This window comes from Malaya genurostris, chromosome 2 (genome assembly GCF_030247185.1).
Source record: "Malaya genurostris strain Urasoe2022 chromosome 2, Malgen_1.1, whole genome shotgun sequence".
Taxonomy (NCBI): domain Eukaryota; kingdom Metazoa; phylum Arthropoda; class Insecta; order Diptera; family Culicidae; genus Malaya; species Malaya genurostris.
This window is the reverse complement of record NC_080571.1, coordinates 217,201,751-217,220,438: the sequence shown is the minus strand read 5'-3', so window position 1 is coordinate 217,220,438 and position 18,688 is coordinate 217,201,751. Positions and strand designations below refer to the sequence as shown.

General features: G+C 36.9%; 1 protein-coding gene across 5 annotated transcripts in view; it reads right to left on the bottom strand.

Annotated features, from left to right (window-relative positions):
• Positions 1-18,688, bottom strand: part of LOC131427563 (dual specificity tyrosine-phosphorylation-regulated kinase 2) — a 303,588-nt gene that overhangs the window by 53,908 nt on the left and 230,992 nt on the right. For all 5 annotated transcript variants that reach the window (XR_009229283.1, XR_009229284.1, XM_058590874.1 and 2 more), the window contains exon 3: positions 17,955-18,189. Coding sequence is in view for 3 of the 5 variants with exons in the window: in XM_058590874.1 (XP_058446857.1) it covers positions 17,955-18,189 (235 nt within the window). In the remaining 2 variants the exon portion in view is untranslated. The remainder of the gene's footprint in view (positions 1-17,954; positions 18,190-18,688) is intronic.

Genomic DNA, 18,688 nt, shown 5'->3' with positions numbered 1-18,688 from the left:
TTTGCAGTCCGAAACCAAACAAGGTATATTTGTTTTTAGCGTGTAAGCGCCATTTGTTCTTTCTACGATTCAAAAATGATTAATGGAATCATTTATTCAAAAACGTTACGAATTCCGTTTCAGAGATACTAGTATGAAGTGAGCGTTTTTGTTGTTGTTAAAATAAAACACTAATTTTGAATGGGAAAATAAAAAAACAAGGAATAGGTTATGTTTGAGACATAACCGCGAGATTGACGTAGGACTGCAGTCGAAATGTGTAAAGATACTAACTGATTTGATACCCTTTAAGATATTATAGTTCTGAAAAGTACCATTCGGTTTCGGAACATTGCGTTTTTATTCTAGGAAATAGAGCGGCAGTTTAAGACAGTTGCATTAGTTTTGGGGGCTTTAGAGTCTTGGAAAGGACTATTTTGTTACGGATGATTACATTTGTATTCCAGGAAGAAGGGCACCAGTTAAAGACATTTGTCCTAGAGAACATCATTACATAAGTGTAACCGTAACACAAATCGTAGAATCGCTTATATATTTCAATATTTCATACATCGCAATAATTGAGTGAAAGAAACTATCAAAATGCTGTACGGGATTCATTTACGGCTTTCAGAAGGGTCAAATTATGGAATTTTCTACCATATTAAACACTGCTCGGAACATTTTTCTCAAACGCGATGCAACTAAATGCTAGTTAGTTTTATTTGCTCCCGATTGGTGCGAATTTCGCACAGCGAAGAGTGCACAGAGCAATTCAAATTGTTCTGGATTTGCATTAAACTGATGATTTTTCCTTCGATTTGCAAAGAAATTAATCTTAATAGTTCTTTAAATAACATTTAAAATAACGTTTAAAGTCATTAGAACGGCTGTTTTTGTATAATGTTTCCCATCATTGTCCACTTTTCACCAGCAGCTGGATGACGCAATCGCTATTGTTTGAAGTAAAACTCACACTGTGAATGACAAACAGCAGATATGCTCGCACTAGAACTAGTTGTTGTTTTTCGGCGTTTAGGTTCGAGGAACGGAATTTCATATTCACCATTGACTGAAGTACCAGTTGAATAATGACGGGTGTAGTTCCATTGTCTTGACGTCAATGAGGGCCTGCGCATTCGATGTGTCTCCGTTGATGGATTATAAACGTGCAATAGAGTTTATGTTATAAATTAGTTGACTTCGATGTTTCGTATTTGGGTCTATTTTTTCACTATTTGAACAATGTTTACGTAATAAACGTGGTATTAACAACAATCTTACACCTTCTTCCATTCGTTTCGTGAAATAATTAGAGAAAATACTCAAACAGGAAATAAGTTACGAAGAATCAAATCTGAAGTAATTTCGTTACACGTTACCTTAAACAGACCCATCGATGAAAACAAATGGTAGCCGGAAGGGGCCAAGTCTGGTGAATACGACGGGTAGGGTAGCAGCCCCCAGACAAGTGTATGTAAAATTACTTTGCCGTGTGTTTGACCCATTCTGGTCGTTTTTCGATCAGTTTATGGTTCAAATTGATCATTTGTTGTATGTAGCTATTAGTATTAACAGTTTACCTTGGTTTTAAAGCTTATGATACACACGGATAACCCGAAGATCACAAAATTACAGTTGTTGTTTCACGCCCTGGTTGTTTCAACTTAAATGTTGTTGATTTAACTAGCATCTGTTGATTTTGTTCAAATGCTGTCATTTGGCGGAGAACGAAGACAGCAAAACGCAGAAAAATCTTCTTCATTTCACCAGAAACGTTTCATATTGAAAATTTTGAATGGCAAATGAACGTCATTTATGTCAGTTACTTAGTGGCCGCTTCATGCGAATAAAGGAAAGTAATCCATATTCCTACAGCATAAATGTTTTAATTTCATCTGCGAGTGATGTAAAATTTCGAACTGCTTATGTCAATTCAATTAAAAACGCTTAACGCTTCAAAATTTGCTGCTAAAGTGAAGTGTTGCTATTTGTATTTTCTCAAAAGTGCATCTATAGCATTAGGCTTATCAGCAACATTCTTGAAAACAGAATAAAAAAAAAGGCTGGTGAGTAATGTCAGAAACATAACCGGATTACGTTAATACGAATAAAATGTATGTTTCAATTTCTTTGATGTTGAAGAAATTGAATTCTGGATCTGAAATTTTTGATTCGAATTTTGAAGCTGAATGCAAGAACTGAATTCAGAATCCGAACTCCAGAACTGAATTCTAGAAGTGAATTCTGGATCTGGAATATTGAACTAATCACGGAACTTGTATTGTGGAACTGAATTTGAAAGTACGATTCTGGTTCGCCACTGAATCCGATTCCGAGCACTGAACTCTGGATCTGGGTTCTGCTCTGAAGCTGAATTTTCTGTCGTTTTCACTTGATGCTAAACCTAACCCAGTTTCCACTCTAACTGCTTTCAAATCGTTTGTTTGAAGACAGTTTCAAACCTAGTTTCAACGCTGTTGATTTAAAAACCGAGTCAATTTCAAACCTCTGGGCCGAACACAGTTCTGTGAAAAGTGTTTGATGTAACTAGCCTCAGTCAGTTTCAGTTTTCTCACACGAAAATGGCATTAGTTACACAATTCAGTTTTTAACTTCGGATGTAGAATTCAGTTCCAACACTCAGTTCGAGGATTCATACTGGAATTTAGTTCAAAAATCTTTGAAATCTAGTTCCTGAATTACACTCCCAGAATAGTGGAACAGAATTGTGGAGCCAAATTCTAGACCTGCATCGAGTTATTTGTAGTTATCTCATACTACTGAAGATTCTATCACAAAATGCTGATTATATCCCCAATGACGTGGAGACAAAATTATATTGACACGTTAAATAAAACAAGAGATATTCATGATCAAAAACTTATCACTCTCCTGTATGATAAATTTCGAAAACGGCGCCCATATTAAAGTAAAACGTATTCACGTCAAAAACTCTTCCAGCGAGCCATTTCTGCAAGTGGACTTGTGAACATTGCTGGTGAATTCCCTCTTGGGAATTTTTATCTTTTGTTGTATTTTTATATCATCTGTGAGTTCCAAAAAATAATCCGCTGTAAAAGTGGCGAACGATTAGCTGCCCCCCGAAGAGACTAACAGTTAGAAATGTTTATTATATATGCGTCTTAAGTTCAAATAAATAAATAATTGGTTAAAACAACTGAGACATTTTATGTTTTCATTGCTTCATTTCTCAGTTACACGAGTAACAACTCAATTAAACGTTTCATTTTTCGCTTAGGGTGTATGTCATTGCTCAACTGTACCGTTTCATTACTCGTTTGTGGTTCGTGTCTTTCCTGGGTGTCGTTGCTAAACTGCCAGCACGATAAATAAAAAATGACAGTTTAGGTAAAACAATAATCAATTGGTTGTACGAAATTTTAACTAATCATATTCAGAAAAACAACTAATATTTTAGTTGTTTTGCGATCGCTGGCTTTTTCGTGCATCACTCCTTCCTGATCCCATGGGGCACAGAGCATTGTCTTCTTTCCAAATCGATCTGGTTTTGCACCTGATGTTGATGGTTGTCCCAGATTAACCCATGATTTATTCCGTTTCCATTTTTCAGCGATGCAAAACTGCTTTTCTTTCTTGTTTTTGAAGCAAAATTTCACAAGTGATTTTTTGGTATTCCATCTGTCTTTCATTCAATTCATGCGGCACCCATTTTCTAAACTTTTGGTCTTTTACCAACTTTCATGAATATCAATCATTTTCTCTGTAACATTTAATCCATGATAATCAAAGGCTCCGACAAACATTAGGTCAACTCTCTGCTACGAATGCTAGTTCCTGAAACCATCACATCTTGTTGTGGTGGCATTGCTCTCATCAATATGTTAAACTACCTTCATATAATTTTGGAGTGCACAGTATATGATTATGGCAAAGAACTACTGTCTGATACTTTATCGTCATAAATCATATGTTTCTCAATCCTGAACAGAAAACCCAAGAGTCGAATAGTTTTATATTAATTTGGGAATATAAATAAAATCGAAATCCGTCATAATTTCTTTGTTTCTTTATACAACCGACAATTTGACTGGTATCTTGTTTACTTTCGTGAAGATTATAATGCTGCGAAACAGCTTACCTATGTTGGTGAAACCGCATAAAGAAAGATATGAACATTGCTTAAACACAACGTCTAACAGTGAAGTTGAAAAAAAGAAACCAAGAATTCTAACTTCAAGCCAATTGCATGCAGATGACAATTGTACCACCGGGATGCATTCGACGCGACTCTGCAGTACTTTTCTTCAAATGGAAATAAAAAATTAATACTTTACGCAAAATATTACTTTCTGGTACGAAATTTGACATTTTTCAACTACTTGATGTTTATTGAATAAGCTTTTCAGATGTCATAATAAATAACAAAAATAAGGATTGTTCGCACCAAATGTTCATCAACGACACATCATATCTTAACACTCATTTCATTTCGGATAACCTGAAAAAAAAAATTTACAATTTGTGCACTGAAAACGATGATGAACAATTCCAGAAATTATCATCGGAAAAGATCGTATTTCTCCAATGTGGATAAAACTTTGCATACGTCAGTATGGTAAACTAGACTAATTTATAAACGACGGCGAAGCTGTGCTCGAACGCACAAACTAAGACTCCAATCCGTTCGGAATAAGATTTCAAAGAAAAAAATTGTTTGAAACCCCCCTTTTCAAGTTGTCATTGCACTGGTTTCGATGTTTTGAAAAATGAAATGTTTTTTTACGATATAATAGTAGCTCGAAAGGGGTAAACAATTTTTTTTACCCTTAAATATATGCTTGGATGAACATATCCTCTTTGAATTGACTTTACGTTTCGATTTTGACTCATCAGTGCGTAGCAGCTCATATCCTCATATTACAACCAAATATCCTTATTGTTATTAATATTATTAGTATCACTATTGATTTCCACTCGAAATTCTAGATGGGTAATTACCCACCTCAAAAATTTTCGAGTGATTAGTATCCTGCGTTGGTTGATCAACACGTTCAATAGACGAAGAATTCAAGCAACGTCTGTTTTTTGCGCCTAAAGCTGAATTGTAAACAGAAAACCTAAAAGTTCTGTAATAAAAAGATTAGAAAACTTACACCAATTTCATTTTATTTTCCATAGGGATTACAAACCCCGTCATTCGATAAATTTTTGTTCCACTGTATTGTCCTATTTCAAGACGAAGCCTATGTGGTTCCATTGGGATACCGTTTCACCTGTTTTCAGCAGAATAGAAAAAAAAAACGCCAAAAAGGAAAATGCATTACCATCTCCATCGCGACGGTGTCGATGGAATGGTGGCTGGGTCGCTTATGGAAAATAAGTTACCAAAAGACGATACGAAAAAAATGACACGGCACGCAAAACGTTCGTTTATTACTTCTTTCGGAACCGACGGAACTCGAACGCGGAATTTCGCCTATTGTACCCACGGCCCAAACCAAATTCGTAGCGATAAAAATAATTGAATTGAATTGACAACCAAGTAGGAATAAAAAAATCAAATAAAGAAGCTATTCCGCAACGCGAAAACTTCGACAGGAAGTAACTCAATCGAATCAGTGCGAGCTGGAGGAAATATTTGTTCCAGCATTTTCAGCTTGCTTTTGAAAATTGTTTTCGAAGTCGTCATTCGGAAGATTTTCTCCTGGTTTATTTTGCGAATATTTGCCAATAAAAAATTTAAACGAATCCCAAGTGTACCAGAAACATTATCATCTACAATGGAGTTCGACAGCTTAATACATCCTAAAGTGATTTTTTTTTGTTTTTCCGATTCAGTGATGCCTTTTCCGTAAGGAATTGAACCCCTTGAAACAGAATAAGAAAATTCACAATGCAATGGATAGAAAAAAAACCCTTCTTAATCCACCTAGTGGTGTGATAATGCCTTTCTCTTCTTTCATAACAGTCTCATGGAAATATGTTTCATACTTTTATTAAATAATTTTGGATACTAATTTTGACACCAATTGATTCAGATTGATTCGAGTAGTACACAAAAGCATACTTCAGTGTTTATGTCACACAGTCAGCATCATTTTTCCAAACTAGTGCTTGACATTTGCGTTGCTTATTTGTATGAGAACAGTGATGCTACTCTAACAAAACCCTTCTCAGTCCACTTAGTGGAATTTTTATATATCTTGAAAAATCACCATAGGGGGGAGTACTTGAAATTTTTGAAATCGAAAAAAATTTTTTGATGCCAAAAGGCTTAGAATTGCATGAAACGTCGAGATTTAGTGTCATCTCGACAAAATTTATCACAAATCATATCAAAATTTCACAGTCACAGAAAGTTGATTTTTTCCAAAAAATTTTTTTTTGAGATGACACTAAATTTCGATGTTTCATGCAGTTTTGAGAGTTTCGGCATCAAAAAAAATTTATTTTCGATTTTGGAAATTTCATGTATCCCCCCTATGGTGCTTTTTCAAGATCGAAAATTGTCAAACCTTTACCACCAGGCAGCACCCCTTACGCATGCCTGATTTAGCTCAAATTGAGCGTGAAGGCTTTTTTCGAGGTGCTTAAACTTTTGAGCACTAGAGCTTAACAAAAATAGAGGTGATCCCTAAATTTTGGCACCCTTATATATAAGAGCGGTAAAAATCAACGTGTTTTGTCGGTTACATATATCTGGAACCAAAAGTCACAGCCATTTGATCTTCGAACTTGATCAATGGTCCGACAGTAGCTTTCAAACGAGCCCAAGTTTGTTAAAATCGGTTCAGCCATCTCTAAGAAAATTGAGCGCGTTCAAATATCTTCTAAAAGTGCACACACACATACACACACACATACATACACACAGACATTTTCCGATCTCGTTGAACTGAGTCGAATGGTATATAACACTATGGGTCTCCGAGGCTCCGTTCGAAAGTCGGTTTTTCCTTCAATTCTAATACCTTTCTATAGAGAAAGGCAAAATTAGTTTTAGATGAATGAAGTCTAGTTTAAGTTAATTATTTTTAGCGCACTAACTAATTAGTTGACACTAATTATGATTTCGGCTTTAGCGGTCTGTTGAATAAGAACGGCTGTTATATACTGCCCGACGTTTCGACATATACGGTTTAACTACTACATACGCAGCTGTACTCCACACAATACACACTATAATATCTCTAGATCAAAAGCACAACAGAATGATAAATTATCATCTCACCATTCTCGCTCAAGCTCAGTCACGCAAATAAGTTCACCCAATTCAGCACCATCTCATCATTTACCCACCATCTTTGAAAGTGACATTAGGTAGTGCATAGTGGTAAAACAGGCTAAAGTTTAAAACAAACGTTATTAGTGCAACGTAAGAAATCAGTTCAAATAAAATATGTTAATGTATTTAAATGAACAGTTTTGGTGATCGCACATATGTTTTTTGTATATTTTATAAAAGTGGCGAAAGAAGCTTTTTTATTATGTAAACAACCGTTCGTGGGCATACGATTTTTAGACGAGGAGCGATAAGATAGTGAGTTAACACAAAGGTTTTAATATTTTTGTAATATCTTTCATAACCAATAAACTTACAGTTTCCCTTGAAAAAGATCATAACCAGTGGTCGAAACGTCGGGCAATATATAACAGCCGTTCTTATTCAACAGACCGCTAAAGCCGAAATCATAATTAATGTAAAATATTTGTACGGTCGACTAATCATCTTCCTAATTAGTTGAAATAAGTGAATTTAAAAGTAGTTTTTTCAACTAACGCTTTTATTTGTCATAATCACATATTATTGTTTGTTTTTAAAAATGAATTGATTTTTTGATGTGGAGCGCATCCTTATTTTCTATATACACACAGAGAAAAATATTGTAAATGTAACTAAATTTGGCTTTCACGTAACGATTCATTTTATTGAAATAGTGATAAAAGAAAATTTGGTTTAATATATCAAAACTTGAAACAACAAAACTAGATATTTGATTTTTCTCGGTGGATTAGTTTGTTTCAATAAATATTTTGATAATACCAACAAACATTTTACTTGTGCGTTCCTGTCAATTTCTTAACTAACAATTTCATAGTAAATTCAAATTGCGAAATCAGTTTAAAATGAACTAGTTTTGAACAAACGTAAAAAAGGGTGTATGTATTTTTGCATTTCACAAAAATTGCCTTTTACAAATCGTTGTAACTCGGAAACCGTTAATTGTACAAAAACGTCGTTCAGGAAGAAGTTGTATGGATTCGATTGGGCACTCTAAAAAAATATACACTAAAAAAAATTCTGATTTTTTTTCTCAATATTTACAAAATAATCCGAAAAAGTTGAATAAAAAAAATCAGGATTTTATTTTTTTTATGATTTTTATTTTAAAGCTCTTATCAAAACCTACAGATTGATGGCTATCCCATCCGTGCCTTTTGAAAAATGATTATTTGTATTTGATTATAGTACCAGTAGGTTGGTTTTTGCCTTTCTCTATAGAAAGGTATTAGAATTGCTGGAAAACCGACTTTCGAACGGAGCCTCGGAGACCCATAGTGTTATATACCACTCGACGATCGGAAAATGTCTGTGTGTGTGTGTATGTATTTGTGTGTGTGTATGTGTGTGCACTTTTCGAGGATATTTGAACGCGCTCAATTTTCTCAGAGATGGCTGAACCGATTTGAACAAACTTGGGCTCGTTTGAAAGCTACTGTCGGGCCATTGATCAAGTGACGTAACCGACAAAACACGTTGATTTTTACCGCTCTTATATATAAGGGTGCCAAAATTTAGGGATCACCTCTATTTTTGTTAAGCGCTAGTGCTCAAAAGTTTAAGCACCTCGAAAAAGCCTTCACGCTCAATTTGAGCTAAATCGGACATGCGTAAGGGGTGCTGCCTGGTGGTAAAGGTTTGACAATTTTCGATCTTGAAAAAATTTTTTTTGATGCCGAAACTCTTAAAACTGCATAAAACATCGAAATTTAGTGTCATCTCAAAAAAAAAATTTTTTGGAAAAAATCAACTTTCTGTGACTTAGAAAAATTTTGATATGATTTATGATAAATTTTGTCGAGATAACACTAAATCTCGACGTTTCATGCAATTCTAAGCCTTTTGGCATCAAAAAATTTCGATTTCGATTTCAAAATTTCCATGTACTCCCCCCTATGATGATTTTTCAAGATATATGAAAATTCCACTAAGTGGACTGAGAAGGGTTTTTTTTAGATTAGCATCACTGTTCTCATAGAAATAGGCAACGCAAATGTCAAGCACTAGTTTGGAAAAATGATGCTGACTGTGTGACATAAACACTGAAGCGTGCTTTTGTGAACTACTCGAATCAATCTGAATCAATTGGTGTCAAAATTAGTGTCCAAAATTATTTATTAAAAGTATGAAACATATTTCCATGAGACTGCTATGAAAGAAGAGAAAGGCATTATCACACCACTAAGATCGGTTTTTTTTAAATTGAATTTCAGGAATCAGGAGATTTGTGCCTTGCCATCAATTTGTTTTTAGCATCATTTTCCCGATATATAAGAGGGAAGGATTGAACGGAAATGGTAAGGGTTGGACTAGGAGGATTGGAAAAATTGACGACACAAAAACACATAAAAGCAGAAGTAAATTCTGCACCTCTAAGGGATGCTGAACAATCTGCTGAGGATCACATTTAGTGGAAGCAGAAGTAAATTCTGAACCTCTACGAGGTCCCGAACAGTCTGCTGTTAATAAAACCTCCAACCCCCGAGAGGATTTGAAGATCTTACAAAAGCGACACCTTTCTGCACTCCCGGAAGAATGCAGAACGATTCGCAGTATGTACGAGCAGAAGTAAATTCGGCACCCCCTAAAAGATGCCAAACAATCTGCTAAACCCTATTTAAGGTGAATACAGAAGGGATTTATTCACTCCAGGAAGAACGATGAACCCTTCTGACTATAGCTCCTTACCACATTGGGTAAGAAACGAGAGAATATCCTTCAATTTTAGCTCCGCATACACAGACTCAACCATGTATGGAGAACCAAAAACCCGGATACGTAGCTGCGTCAATGCGGGACAGTTACATATCAGATGATATGAAGTACCATAATCGCATTCACACAAATCACACGAATAATACTCAGCACGTTGAATAGTCGCCATGTGATAATTGAGTTTGCAATGTCCAGTCAGAGCTCTGACCAGAATACTGCAATGATGCTTGGAGAAATGCAGTAGACACTTTGACATTTTCAGATTTAAATCTGGTAGAAATGCTTTTGTCTGAGCGCAAGTTTGCAAGCTGCGCCAGTAGCTGGCATGTTTGGATACAGCCCAAGAACGAATCTTGTGCTTTATCCAACTAGTTGAAAGAGGTAAAACTGGTTCAGGACCAACGAAATCATTCGTTGCACCAGCTCTAGCCAACTCATCAGCCCATTCATTTCCAGTAATACCAGAATGGCCGGGTACCCATAAGAAGTAAACAGCATTTGAAATGCTGAGGTCTTCAATTTGAGTTCGACATGCGATCACTAGATTCGACCGTGAGTCATTCGAACTGAGTGCTTTTAAGGCTGCCTGACTGTCGGAACAAAAATAAATTCGCTTACCACAGATCCTCTGCTGAAGTGCCGATTGTACTCCACACAGAATCGCGTAGATTTCTGCTTGAAACACAGTACAGTATCTACCAAGTGAATGAGACTGCTCCAGCCTCATTTCACGACAGTAGACACCTGCACCAGCACGACCATTCAACAGAGAACCGTCCGTATAACAAACTATGTGTTCATCAAGTTGTCGTTCCAGACAACCAGACAACCATTCCTCACGAAGAGGATAGCTCACATTGAATGTTTTGAAAGGAAAACTGCATGTGAGAGTTAGGTCACTAGGAGCGAGTAAATACTCATCCCACGTAACCATTTGAGACCACAAGCGAGTGTGGCTGGTAGCATAATCTAATGGGTTACTGTTCCACACGGAACCACCCGCGATCCCATTTCAACCAGAATATTAGTTGATTTTCTGAATTCGATTGGTTAAAATTTGGTACAACTAATCGATTGTTGCTTTAACTAAACTGTCATTTTTGTTTTTCGATTAGCAGAAACGAGGGTTGAAAAAAAAATGCTGTCAATTAGTGAGGACACATACCTTTCAATTTCAACAAATATTTTAGTTGAAATAACTGGTGTTGTTATTTAAATAAAATTCTGTTAGTTGAAAAATAAATCGGTTTTATTTATTTTAGACATTGCAAATAGTTGAATCAACTCTAACAATGTTATTGATTTGCGAAAATAATCAAAATATACTTACTGATACACGTTATTTTCTATTTGAAATAAATTCGGAATGTTGAGATTCATGAAATGAATATCGTTGTTAAAATATAAACAGTATTTTATATTGACATGCAATATCATTAGGGATGGTAGAACCACCGATCACTGCTGATTTCAAGTGATCTTAACCAAGGAATAAATTATCATTACGAAATCAGAACTGATCTGATCTCTAAGTCATTTTGTTTTTTGTATGATCATGATCATGTCAAGTCGAGATCAGTAAAGATCTAAATTCTAAAAATATACTTCTGATTCGATCGGAAATGATTGATGTAGAAAAACGTTTTTAATCAGCAAACATGCCCGGAGGGGCGAGTAAATTAGCGAAATTATTAAATTTACCTAAAATGAGTATTGAAAGATGATGCCTTCAAACGGTTGAACTACAGTTATGCACTGATAATTTTAGTCAATTTATATAAACTTGTGTGCATCAACCGCTGGGAATTAGAATTTTGCGACGGCAATTCAAACGCGCCATTCAATCGCAGCGCGTTCTGTGTGTTTGAAACCCTTCGCTCCTGTTACTTTTATAAATTAATTTCATGTCAAAAAGCGTTTTATTGCTAATGCATGAACATCATCATCGGTATCAAACATCTGGAAGTAAAACAGCCTGCTGGAAGTACATCAATGATCGAATTTGAAGCATAAAATTTTTGCGCATACCTGAAAGATAACGAGATTATCATTCATTAACATTTTCTAATTTGTCACCAAATCTTTTTCATCTTAAACAAGGTTAACCTTATCACAACACCGCTGTTAGATAAACACTTGTTATATTAAATTTCTCAAATCGATATCACCAAACGCTTTAACCATCGATGTTGTTTTCATTGACATTTTGAAGCGACGCGAACAGATTTCAACTAAAAAAGTTGTTGATTTTGCATTGCGATTATTGTTTTGCTTTCAACTGTCTCCGGCATTTGACAGCATTCAAAACAACATATTTTTCAACTACTTGAATATATGCAAATCAAAAACCATATTGGTTGAATCAAAAAGAAATTAGTTAAATCAACTATCGCAAAAATCAAAAACTGCGATATCGCAATTTTATGATCGAAGGGTTCTCCGTGCAAAGCCCTGTAACCTTAAGACGATATGCACAAGATAATGCTTCTTGTTTTAGGAACACATGTAGTGGTTTAATGCACAGTAGCGCCTCTAGAGCAGCAGTAGGAGTTGTCGTGAATGCTCCTGTCATCGCCATTAGGACCATCCTTTGGAGATGATTTAGCTTTGACTGAACTGTCGCGACTTCTCCTTTCTGCCACCATACAAGACATCCATATGCTAAAATTGGTCTAACAATAGTTGTGTAGATCCAATGAATATTTCTGGGTTTGAGTCCCCATGATTTTCCAAAAACTCGTCTGCATTGGCTGAAAGCCATGCAAGCTCTTTTAATTCTGAAGTCAATGTGAGCAGACCAATTCAGTTTTGAGTCAAGAATAACCCCGACGTATTTAACTTGTTCGACCACAGTGACCTCTGAACCAAAGAACTGCAACGGACGAGCTCCTGTGATTATCCTACGATGGGTGAAAAGCACCATTGATGTTTTGCCCGGATTTACAGATAATCCAACCTGACAACACCATTGTTCAACAGATCGCAGGGCTTGCTGCATTAAATCAAAGAGAGTGTTAATGCTTATACCGGTCATCAATATATGATAATCGTCGGCAAAACCACAAGTCGGAAATCCAAGGTTATTAAGTTTCCTTAACAAACCATCAGCGACTAGGTTCCATAAAAGTGGGGATAATACACCACCTTGAGGACACCCACAGACACTCAGCTTTCTAATCTCTGCTTGCCGAAGCGAAGAACAAAGAAGTCGATTGCTAAGCATTGCGTGTATCCAATTTGTGATACTTGAAGGTATGCCATGACCACGGGCTGCTTCCAGAATTGAATTGAAAGACACGTTATCAAAGGCACCTTCAATATCTAGGAAAACTCCCAAGCAAGATTGCTTTTGTGAGAAAGCTTTTTCAATGTTGTACACAACATCATGTAACAGGGTTGTAGTGGACTTTCCACGCTGGTAAGCATGTTGCATTCCATGTAGCGGATGCAGGCCCAAACTAACATTTCTGATATAGTGATCGACTATGCGTTCCACTGTTTTAAGAAGAAATGAGCTTAGACTGACAGGCCTGAAACTCTTCGCTTCCTCATAAGTGTCGCGACCGCCTTTGGGAATAAATTTGACAATTATTTCCTGCCAGGCTCTTGGAATATATCCAGTCGCAAGACTAAAAGTAAGTATTTTCTTCAAAACATGTTTGAAATGTTCATACCCTTTCTGCAGTAACACTGGGAAAACTCCATCCTTTCCAGGAGACTTGTACGGAGCAAAACTCTCAACTGCCCATTTGACCGATTCAATCGTCACAACGCTTCGAGCAAGGGCCCAAGAATCGTAACTACCTGAAAAAGTCTCGGGAAGAGCTGTCGGTGATGGATCCATACATCCTGGAAAGTGAGTGTTAAAAAGATAGTGAAGTACATCACCTTCATCAGACAAGTGTTCACCATCTGAAGTTCTTAAGAAACTGACATTAAAGTCCTTAGACTTCGAAAGTAACTTATTTAATCTGCTAGCCTCGTTGAGACTAGAGACATTTGTGCAGAGGCTTTTCCAACCACTTCGCTCAGACGATCGAAGAGCATTTTTGTAAGCCCTTCGAGCCAACGCGAATGCCTCCGACCCATTTCTGCGACGGTGGTTCCAAGCTCTTCTGCATAGTTTCCTTAGTCTAGCAAGTTCAGCATTCCACCAAGGAGTTCCTCTAGTAGCTCGCACAATCCGAAGTGGACAAGCCTCTTCATATGCTGCAACTATGAGTGAGTTTGTCTCGTCGACAACATTTTCCAAATCAATTGGGGTTTCAATTGTTGGTTGGTACCCGTAAAATCTAGTCGCCAAGCCCTCTTCATAGAGGTCCCAGTTTGTAGATTTGGGATTACGATATGTGATAATATCAAATTTAACGTTTGAATGATCAAAGAATATGTACTTATGATCAGACAACGAAGGTTCGAGCTCATCGGAGACGAGCCAATTCACCAACTCATGCGCAATTCTATCAGAGCAGAGAATTACGTCCAAAACCTCCTCTCTGCCAGATCTCGCAAAAGTTGGACGGTTTCCTGCATTGACTATGTGCAGGTTTGTACTGCTCACAAATTCCATCATATCAGAGCCTCTCGAATTTATATCTGTGCTGCCCCAAATGATATGGTGAGCATTTATGTCACTGCCGATTACAAGCGGTAAATCACTTTTGCAGCAGTATGATACAACCTTTTTGAAGTCATCGCTTGGCGAAGGTTGGTTATGCGGCAAATATGCCGAACAATAGACATATTTCCTGTCTATGCCATCAGTAGTCATACCAACTGTGACAGCACAAATATCCCGAGTTGTGAGCTCCGATATGAGAGAAACATCGAGAGCACTATTTGCAAGTATGCATGCTCGAGGCATTTCACGTGGATTAGTCATACCGGTCTTGTTGAAGGCAAGAAAGACTGGGTTTAACAATTTTCCAACGTAGAAGTTTCCCTTTTGGAAATATGGTTCTTCAACCAAAGCTATAGATGCTTTACCTTCTTGCAGAAATCTGGATAGATTCATAGTTGCTGTACGTTTATGCTGGAGATTGATTTGTGCTACTCTAACCATTATCAATTAAAGTAACGAACACTCCACCTCCAGCACTTACCGTACAACAACTACAAGAAACCAAATATATTGGCTTATAATCGCCTATAGCGAACCATGTAAGGATTTTTTTTAATGTTTTAATCATTTAAATCCCACGAGATGCGAAGAAAGAAGTCGTCCACTGTGCCAGAGCTTCGCTTAACACAGTAAGGGAAAATCCCAAGATATTCCGTTCACGACTGCATTGTTTAACCTCCTGCAGCCATTCAGCCATCGGCACGGAAATACACCTTGACTTAGGAGTTCCTATTTTGTGGCCTTTTACGACATGGAACAGGAAACCAGTGGATCAATTCTTGGTAAAAAATAATTCCGCCGGATGCCACACGGCTTACCTGTTTGGTGGACTTATACCACCGGTACAGGTGGACCGTAGCGTTATTCTTAGCCAGTTGGGAAACCGCTACCGACACTACACGGCTATCTAGGCTGCTCAGAGAGGGAAATTGACATTGATGGTCAACTATAACTTACTGTGAATTTGTTTGTCAAGCAATTGACACTAACGCACAAGTCAAATATTTGTTATTTTTATCAAAATATTGATTGAAACAAACGAATCCACTAAGAAAAATTAATGATCATGTTTTGTAGTTTCAAGCAGCAATATTTGCAATATTAATTCAGATTTTTTTTTATCACTATTTCAATAAAAAAAAATCATTGTGTGAAACCCAAATTTGGTTATTTTACAATATTTTTCTCTGCGTGTATGTTGCTTTGATTTTGGGACTTCTGATAATTCTGCGCTGAGATACACGGAGCACCGCAAATCATGATTTCTAAAACGCGTCTTCGATATTTCTCAATATTTTGTCACGAAAAAATTACAAAATGTTGTTCGATTGATTTTTTTTGTATTATGCTCCTCCGCCTCTTAACATGGAAGTGACAGAATGAAAAATATTTTTCTAATATTTTTCAAAGCAAAACTATCAAATTTATCATATTCTATTAAATATTACAAAAATCTGAGAGATTTTATATTGTTTTCTCGTGGAATTGCTGTATGAGAAAATCCATTGCCGTAAGCTTTTAAATCAGAGTCTTGTGTTCAAATGACTATTTTCGATCAAAAACTTGATGTTTTGCAAATACCTGTCATTTGTTCCAGCTGTTTTATTTGTAGTTTTGAGAAGACACACGGGGAAAAATCTATTGTTGGTACCATGATTTTTTAATCATGAAATCATGAACCATGTCTTCTCATGAAATTTCATGAGCAAAATGATTGATATCGTGAAAATTTTCATAAAAGATATGTTATTGTTAATGATATTAAAGGTTTTGATCGTGAAATCATGACTTATTATTTATGATAGATATGATTCATTTTTTCATGATTTTTAATCTTGGTTTCAGCAATAGATTTTTATTCGTGCACTAATCAAACTAACAGCAAATGTTAATTTCAATTATAACATCAACGTGAATAAAGTTCCACCTAGATCGGAGAATGATATTTTGATGACTAGCATCCCATTTCAGGAACATCGTCCATACAACTTGAAAGTGATGTGTAGCCAAATGAAAATATTTCCAATTTATCGATACTACGTATCAGAAATCATCCTCATTGATTTTGTGGTATTTGGTCTCATTATTTACCATTAGGTGCACATGTTTATCCTCGGAACTGCTATAGGCTGATGGTAAAAGAATGCAGCCCGTAATGCCGGCTCATCACGTGAACTCACCGCACTGGTCTACGTCTAAATGTGGTTATTTGTGACGCAAGCAGCCGCTCACGTTACTTCGAAAAAGTATTTATTTTTCCTTTCCCGATTTCCGCATTGTCCCGGTGTTCACGCCGAACGGTCGAACGCGTCATGCCGGTCATGCTTAATCTATAGGCCCAATCCGGTGCTCACGTTGCACCATCCACTGCGGCGAGATTCATTGGTTGCATAAAAAAACAAGCTTTTCGGATTGACACTGCAGTGCAACGTGAGATTGCAAATTCTTTGTGTTGTCCTTCCCGTTCGGTTCGATTTTTCAAGTGAAAACCTATCATAAAATCCAGGAAAAAATGTTGCTCTTTCGGTTGATCACAAAACACGTGCTCGAGCTATTGGTGGCATGACAGGACGACGATTAGCTTTCTGCAAAAATTTTCAGCGCAGAACCGAGAAAATGATGGTTGTTACGTTTTGCGAAACATTCGTTTGAAATCGCTGCGCTACTAAGGAAAGATACGGATAACGTTCCCGAAAAAAAAACCTCCTCAGGATTTACTGTATTTCCGCTCTACGATATAACCGAATGAAATGTCGTATTTGGTAGTAACATTTTCAATGCTCGTAGTCGCGTCGGTAAGGTAAATATTGACAGCTTTGCGGTTGCTCACGTCAAAAGTAACATAAGTCTGTGGGGGCAATGCATAATTTTAAATAGTTCATAATGGTGGGAGTGAACCCAGAGCCTAACCACGTTGTCAAGCGGCAGTTGTTATTCGTCGCCATTCAGTTCGACGGTAGATTCATGAGCTCCGTCCGTCAGTATGCGCCATTCCTTCTGTTTCACGGTCGCATAATTGGATTTATTTTTGGGGGGAGGAATAAGATCTGATCCATAGGGGGACCGAACTGTTTTGAGCGATAGCGTTTTCTATTGCCGATGTAATCTATTATCGTTATTTCGATTTGGATCGTAAAAAGTAATTTTTATTTATGTTAGGCTCGTTGAATTCGATGCAAGAACTAGGCAGCGAGTTCCCGGTAGCAGTCTTTAAAATGGCATCCACAACCCGTGTGAAATATGGTTTGAGCAGAGTCACATTCTGTTGCCCTTTGCTTTCTATCGAAGCAAAAATTCCGTTTTGAGGAGGTTTTCCTATACGGCCCAGTCCAGTGGAAAACGGTGGAGACATAATGTACATGAAATACTCACCGGTTGGGGTCAGCGGAACTGGCTTCTGGTCGATGTCGCTGGCCGCTGTCGATGAGGACGAATTATTGTTGCTAGACGGACTGAGCGGGGGCAGCGCATTTCCGTGTGAATCGACCATATTGGTTCTGCCGGATCGAGACGCGTTCCGTGGTCCGCATAAACTGGCGAGATCCAGGCGTGATCCGGTCAAATGTGGATCCCGTTCGCGACGACACTTGTCGTTATCTAACTGTACCTGGTTCGGAAAGATCAACGGAGAAATGTCGATTATAGTAAATGGCAACATTTAAATAAATATATTTTTTGAGTTTAATATTTAAATTAAAAAAAAATTGACGATATTTTATTGGATACTCTTCGGACAGCAAAACTTCACACAATAAAAAATTGAATTTTACAGATGCCCTAATCCCTCATACGATGCAATTCACAGAGACCTATTTTTTGTCAAATGACGGAAAATTCCATTTGCAATGAACCTTTTCGTGGTTAATTTTAACTTTTGGTTAAAATCTGACACTCGAGCGTTTGATTTGATGTTGTCAAAAATAACCCTGCTCGAGAGCATGATTATTTTTGACAGATCGATGGTTATTTTCCGACACTGGAAAAATCTTGCAATGCAAATTCTACTTAATTCTTTAGTTGAAATTATTTCCAGTGGAGATTAAACCCAAATAACATTTCGTCCGTCAAATTTTGAAATGTGCCGCAGTTTTAGTTAAATTTAACTA